This window comes from Cajanus cajan, chromosome 6, assembly GCF_000230855.2.
Source record: "Cajanus cajan strain Asha chromosome 6, NIPB_CcT2T_4, whole genome shotgun sequence".
Taxonomy (NCBI): domain Eukaryota; kingdom Viridiplantae; phylum Streptophyta; class Magnoliopsida; order Fabales; family Fabaceae; genus Cajanus; species Cajanus cajan.
This window is the reverse complement of record NC_138522.1, coordinates 63,529,620-63,536,981: the sequence shown is the minus strand read 5'-3', so window position 1 is coordinate 63,536,981 and position 7,362 is coordinate 63,529,620. Positions and strand designations below refer to the sequence as shown.

The 7,362-nt window shown below is 37.3% G+C and overlaps 1 protein-coding gene and 1 pseudogene across 1 annotated transcript; both read left to right on the top strand.

Moving 5' to 3' along the window:
* Positions 1-3,010, top strand: part of LOC109806949 (cytochrome P450 94A1 pseudogene) — a 3,062-nt pseudogene extending 52 nt beyond the window's left edge.
* Positions 3,011-3,109: 99 nt separating this feature from the next.
* Positions 3,110-5,623, top strand: LOC109806951 (trans-cinnamate 4-monooxygenase). The gene is made up of 3 exons (XM_083076359.1): positions 3,110-3,240; positions 3,386-3,972; positions 4,145-5,623. Exons 1-3 carry the CDS (start codon positions 3,110-3,112, stop codon positions 4,189-4,191), a joined length of 765 nt encoding a protein of 254 aa, XP_082932485.1. The 3' UTR covers positions 4,192-5,623.
* Positions 5,624-7,362: the final 1,739 nt, after the last annotated feature.

Sequence of the window (7,362 nt, the reverse complement as noted above, 5' to 3'; positions counted from 1 at the left end):
ATTATGCCACCAGACACAAAGTTGGACTCCTTATTTACGTGAAATAAACTTTCTCGACTTTAGAAAACTCACATACATGATGTTTTATGTTAACTGTTTAGTATCTGAACTTAGGGAAAGGATTGAGATGCTTCTGAATCTGCAGGTGTTAGCTCCTTTCTTCCTTTTCTTCATCATTCCTGTGCTTTTCTTCATTTTCTTCTTTGCAGGTTTGAAGAAGAAAGAGACAACTCCCACAAGAAGCATCACCCTCCCAAAAGTATACCCACTTATTGGTTCCTACTTAGCCATCAAAGCCGTCGGTAACCACCGTACCCAGTGGCTTTCCGACATGGTCAAAATCTCACCCACGGCAACCTTCACCTTCCACCGCCCCTTGGGCCGCCGGCATGTCTTCACCGGAAACCCCGCCACCGTAGAGTACATTCTTAAGTTCCGTTTCACCAATTACCAAAAGGGAAGCACTCCTACTCACACTCTCTCCGATTTCCTCGGCACGGGGATCTTCAACGCCGACGGTGACACGTGGAAGTTTCAGAGGAAAGTGGCCAGCCACGAGTTCAACACAAAGTCTCTTCGCAAGTTCATTGAACACGTGGTTGACACCGAGCTCTCGGATCGTCTCCTCCCCATCCTCGCTTCGACGGCAGCAACACAAGACCAAACCCTAGATTTCCAAGACATTCTCCAACGCTTCGCCTTCGACAACATCTGCAAAATCGCATTTGGCTTCGACCCCGAGTACCTGACACCGTCAGTTGAACGGAGCAAGTTTGCGCAAGCATTCGAAGAAGCTACGGAGATCAGCAGCAAACGGTTCAGGGATCCGTTTCCGTTAATCTGGAAAGTCAAGAGGGTGCTTAACATAGGTTCGGAAAAGCGATTGCGAATGGCAGTGAGGGAAGTGCACGAGTTCGCGAAGAAGATAGTGAGAGAGAAAAGAAGGGAGCTGAAGGAGAAGGCCTCGCTTGAATCGGTGGACATGCTTTCGCGGTTCTTGAGTTCGGGGCACTCCGACGAGGACTTCGTGACGGACATAGTTATAAGTTTCATAGTAGCCGGGAAGGACTCGACGTCGGCGGCGCTGACGTGGTTTTTCTGGCTGCTGTGGAAGAACCCGCACGTGGAGAAGGAGATTGTGAAGGAGATAATGGAGAAATCAGAGGCTCCAGTGTACGATGAAGTGAAGGATATGGTTTACACGCACGCGGCGTTGTGCGAGAGCATGAGGTTGTACCCGCCGGTGCCTTTAGACACTAAGGAAACAGTGGAGGACGACGTTTTGCCAGATGGGACACCGATGAAGAAGGGGATGATGATAACATATCACGTGTAAGCGATGGGGAGGATGGAGAGTATTTGGGGTGATGATTGGGCTGAGTTTAAGCCTGAGAGATGGTTAGAGAAGGTTGACTCTGGAAAGTGGAAGTTTGTGGGAAGAGATTCTTTCACTTATCCAGTATTTCAGGCAGGTCCTAGGGTTTGTTTGGGCAAGGAAATGGCTTTTATGCAAATGAAGAGATTGGTGGCTGGCATTCTCAGGCGTTTCACGGTGGTTCCGGAGGCGACCCCTGGGGTAGAGCCTCACTACACTTCCTTCTTGACTTCCCAGATGGAAGGTGGTTTTCCGGTTAACATCCTCCAAAGGTTCCCGTAAAAAACATCCCACGTTCTTTGAACAAGATTCCCGCCATAAAGTTCGTAACGGTAACCATTCCCTCTCTTTTTTTTGTATGACAGAGGAGCAATTAATTTAGTTGACTCCTATAGTAGTATTTCCTTTAATATATTTTAAATGATATTTTAATGCCATAAAAATCTTGTGATTAGAGTCATGCATACGTTGTGGAATAACTGAAAAAAAAAATTCTATGATTAGAGTAATTGAACTCCTAGCCAACTTGTGTTCTAATATATTGAATTCTAAACCTTCTATTGGCTACCAACAGTTGTCAAATGTGAGCAACATGCATACCAAACTCTGTCAAACATCAATTGCATAATCAACACTACAGAAATTCTACGGTTTCCTTAAAAAAATACGTGAACATTTAATATTTTAGAATAATTTGATTATTTTTATTATTTTTTAAAAATTCTTAATATATATATATATATATATTAGATGAAAGATTTGAATTTATTAAGGATATTTTTTATTATATATTATGAGTTATGATATATTTTTTTAATGTTATTTTAATTTTTAAAAAATGGTTTAAAATACTTAGACTAATATTAAATGAGAAAAAAGAATAAGTTAATTAATTACTTAAATTATCTATTTATCAATAATATATCACTTAGTGTAGAAAGAAAAAAAATAAAAGTAAAAAAATACTTTAAATCATTTTTATTGATTTTAAAAATAAATTATAACAAAAGATCTTAATTTAAAAGGATACCATAGTAGTTCTGTTTTGAAAATAATAGATTGAAATCGCATATCATAAAGCCTCATAACGTAATTTAAAAGAGCAAATGCTCCCCTCACGCACTTGCACCACAGCTAGCTAGAGTCCAGCCAGATTTAGCAAGCACAAAAGAGCTGTATTAAGCAAACTCCAAAACCAGTAACGAATCTTTTTTCGAGAAAGGTTGCATTAGTATTACTCTGTCTCCCACAATTACGATAATTTTAACATTTAAAAAATATCTTAAAATAAATATATTTTTTTTAACTTTTAATATAATATTAATTATTTTATTTTAGGCCTCACATATCATTAAATCAGTCCTGTTTATATTCCAACTTTCTTTTAAACATACAAAATAATCTAACAAAAATGATTTTAAGACACTCAATATGCTATTAAACACTTAGAAAGAAGAAGAAAATATAAGGTGTTGATGAAATGTATTTAAAAAAAAATGAAGGTTTTAAATATCATTACCTAATAAATAATTATCATTGCTCTCATGCATTGTTTTTTTTTTTTTGGTTAATTTACATTCATTGATTAATCATATTTAATTTGGAACTTAAATATACTTATAAGTGTAGTTTAAGGTTTAGTAGCATCCTTTCTTCAAAACATTATGGAAGTTGGATATCCCTTCGAAAGTTGCACTATTTTGTTGGAAGATGCATCATAATACCTTAGCGACAATGGAAAATTTAAGCAGAAGAACTATAATTAGCCTGGTTGATGTTAACACAAGGAGCACTTCTATGTGGGGATGTAGAGGCCCACTACTAGAAAGTGACCGATCAACATCGTCAATTCTACGTCGATTTAGGTAGAATCGATGTAAAGATTGGATGTAAAGCAAATTTGCATCGATTATGTACAAAATTGATGTAATTATTGAACATTTTACATCATTTTTAATTGGATCGATATAGATTTAAATGGGCGACAATTTTGTAAATATTTACGAGTAGATCTACGTCGATTTTCAAAATAACCAATGTAGTATATTTTCCTTCCTCAACCAGCAACTTCAAAAACAAAAATTGGCTCCAGGTGGGAGACGACCTCAACCACCGCAACCTCACCGACCTGGCGAAGAAGTTCGACGACATCTTCCTCCTCCGCATGGGGCAGCGGAACCTGGTGGTGGTGTCGTCGCCGGAGCTGGAAAAAGAGGTGCTGCACACGCAGGGCATGGAGTTCGGGTCCCACACGTGCAACGTGGTGTTCGAAATCTTCACTGGGAAGGGCCAGGACATGGTCTTCACCGTTTACGGCGAGCACTGGCGCAAGATGCGCCGCATCATGACCGTCCCCTTCTTCACCAACAAGGTGGTGCAGCAGTACCGCCAGGGCTGGGAGGTCGAGGCCGCCGTCGTCGTCCACGACGTCCGCAACAACCCCAGAAGCTCAGAGCTCTTAATGGAGAAAGGAGTCACTTGGCGCAGAGCTTTGAATACAACACTCCATTCTTTGAGTTCGTACACTCCGTCAAGGCATCCTCGCCGATCAACTTCCTCGACGAGCACCGCTTCTTCTCCGATGCCGACGCTTCCGAGTACCCTTTTCCTCCCTTTCCATCACCTAGTTTTTATGCTACGCAATATGTAGCTTTTTTTGCTACATCGATAATGGACACCACATGTTTGTTGAAATGCTCCACCGATGTTTGCTTACTTTTGTGACTTGGGTTTACTCTGAATTTTGGAAAATGGTGTCTTTTTTTGCAGGTATACAAAGATGGGGTTTGCCGGTAATGTTGAGCCATGTTTTATAGCAGGTATACGCACTTTCCAAGTCTCAATTGGGTTTTCGATTCGGCATGGTCAGGTTGAGAATTGGGATGCCATGGCGCTTCTGACAGCAGTGCATATAGATTTACATCGGTTATAATAAGAATCGATGTAAAATTATATATATTTACTCACTCTCTTCTACATCGGTTTTAGAACCGATGTAGATGATGTTAAAGAACCGATGTAGATAGCGTGTCTTGTAGTAGTGAGGAGTCATTGCAGCACGAAATGTTCTCTTGCATGTTTGCAGACAGATTATGGAAGGCATGCTATGGATGGATATTGGCAACAACAGTGCTACCACAAGGATTGCTTCAAAATTTCTTCTAACAACCTCTCTTTGGGATGTCAAACAGAGAAAGAATTAGGTGGCAGGTGGTATGGTGCACGATTACATTGAACATCTAGAAGTCAAGAAATAATAGCAGGTTTAAAGGGCAACAAGTCAGTGTAGACAAGGCATATCAAGATATATTGTACTTCATGATCACTTGGTTGTGGCTAAGGTTGGATAAGTCATTTCAATACAGCTACCAACAGTGGCACATCAATCCAGGTGCTTGTATTCCAGATAGTCATTCCTTGCTTATTTACTAAAAATGGAGTGCGAAAACCAGATTTACTGTAAAATAATATAGGAGAAATGTAAGAAGAAAAGAATTGTAGGTGTCAACATTTAAGGGGTAAATGATAGAAGAGAAATAATGGATCCCGATGACGTAGTACTAGCAATTAAAACCTCTCAGAGGTATGGGTACAGGGTGGGGCTGTTGTCTATGGTTGAAGTGGACCTTGTGCTAAAATTGAAAAATTACATAAGGCTAACACATGGAAGCTATAGAATAGGGCTACAAGGGATTATTCAAGGATTGTAAGGGCCTGAATTTGGAGTAGTAATTTAAAATATAAGTATGTAATGTTGGGACGGAATTTGGAGTAGTAATTTAAAATATAAGTATGTAATGTTGGGACGGTGGGGCGGCATGAGCTTGGTGTAGAAATCTTTATGTGATGATGGCACATATATGGATGACTCATTCAGGAATAAAGGTGGGATGTGACAGGGTCATCTGCACACCGGAGGTTTGTCACTGTAGAATGTGAAAATGATAGGATCCATGATGTTGTTATATTTGTGAAGGTTGTTGAGTGTTGGAGGTTGAATATATGCCTTGCAGCTAATAATTATGCGAGACCAATTAACACCTTATTGTAGAATATTATTTCAGTTGCTATTTGGCCTCCCACATTAGGATCACTCAATGAAAGGAGGGTATTACAATTCTGAGTTAAGTTGTTTATCTCTTTTTGTGTTGTAAATGGGTTTATGGTGCCTCTTGTACCAGATTAATAAAGTTCTTTTTCTGTTCAAAAAAAAAAAACTTATAAGTGTAGTTTTCACACCTTTCCAAATGTGTGCCCACCGTTTTCCCCCCTATTTCTGCCATGATGATTTAAACACAGGCCATTTACGAGAAAGGAGTCTACAAGTCAGTATTACAACCATATTCTTTCTCAATTAGTAAACGTAAAGGTTAAGCACGAATTTAAAGAAAGTGTCTTCATCTCACTCATCTGCTAGTGACCAAGGTTATATAGTACTAAAAAAAAAAAACACAACTAAAAGGAAGCAAACAATAAAGGTGACACCGATCAATGACAATAAGCTTCTATATGCAAAGGACACGATTATATTATAAATTCAGCATAACTTATTGAAGCAAATGTCACTTTCAACCCCAAATGTCACTTTCTACAACACAACTGTTTTCTTTATGGAAAGAAAGTTCAAACTGCTTGGTCCTTTATTTGGTTTGCTTCCATTTGGTCATTCTGACTACATGGGAATTATGACATTTTAAAAAATGAGGAGCGGATCGTGTTTGACTTGATTAAATTTAGAGAGCTTAGTCTTGGTTATCCATGAAAAAAGATTTTCTTTTTCTTTTTATGAATGGTCAAGTAATCCCATTGAGTGTTTGAAATACTTGTAGCTTGTTTTGATTGGCGTTTATGAATGGTTTTTTTTCTTTGGCTGATAAAAAGAATAGAAGCAAATAAAACAAAAATAGTTGACCCGGTCAATAATAACTTCAAAGGAAATACATTAAATGGAAGACATGCAAATTAATGGAGAGAAATTTAAGGAGTAGAGATGATAGCTAGAAATATATATATATATATATATATATATATATATATATATATATATATATATATATATATATATATATATATATATATATATATATATATATATATATATATAAAGTGGGTGTTCACGAATTATGGCCATTTTATTTTTTGATAATCAAAAAAATATATTGAAGAGATACAAGATGTGTAAGAGTATATGATCTAAAACTTAACACTTGTCCTCTTTGGTTGGAGCTCCAAAACGATGACTACAACTTCTATATCCAATCTATTTTCCCCCATCAACTTGAATGAATTGTGCAACACACCACATAACAATTTTGAAGTTGTTGCATCATAGCACCCATTATACTTTCCAACACCAAAGTCTAGTCCATGCATTTGAAAAATATTATTTCAACCCAGCAAACCATGTTCCATATAGCAATGAATTAGCATAACAACTAAAGCAGTCATTAGGATTTGCTTTTCGTCATGATAAAGTTGTCATTTTCTCAAGCATTCTATGGGATTTACATAGGGATGACAAATAAATCTATACTCGTGGGTAATACTCGAACCCGTCCCAACTCTGATGGAGAATACCCAGTTTGACCAAATATGAGTAAATATGAAATATTAAATCGGGGACGAGGACATGTATATACTTACCTACCCTAACCCCGTCCCCATTCTCATCCTCAATTTAATACTCGTCCTCGTCCCCATCCCCGATTTAATACCAGTTCTCGATTTGATTGTTTTAAAGAATTTTAATATTTAATTATATGTGATTGTTTATTATGATATGAAATATTTGTAAATTTTTTAATTATTAAGAAGTCTATTAATTAAAATATGAGATAGACAAACAACTCAATTACAATTGTAATATAATAGAAAGATAAATTAAAAATATTGTGTATTTTTTTTGTAAAAAATAATTAATTAATTTTTTACGCATACGGGTATACCCAATACTCGATGGGGACCGGGATGAAACAAAAATTACATAT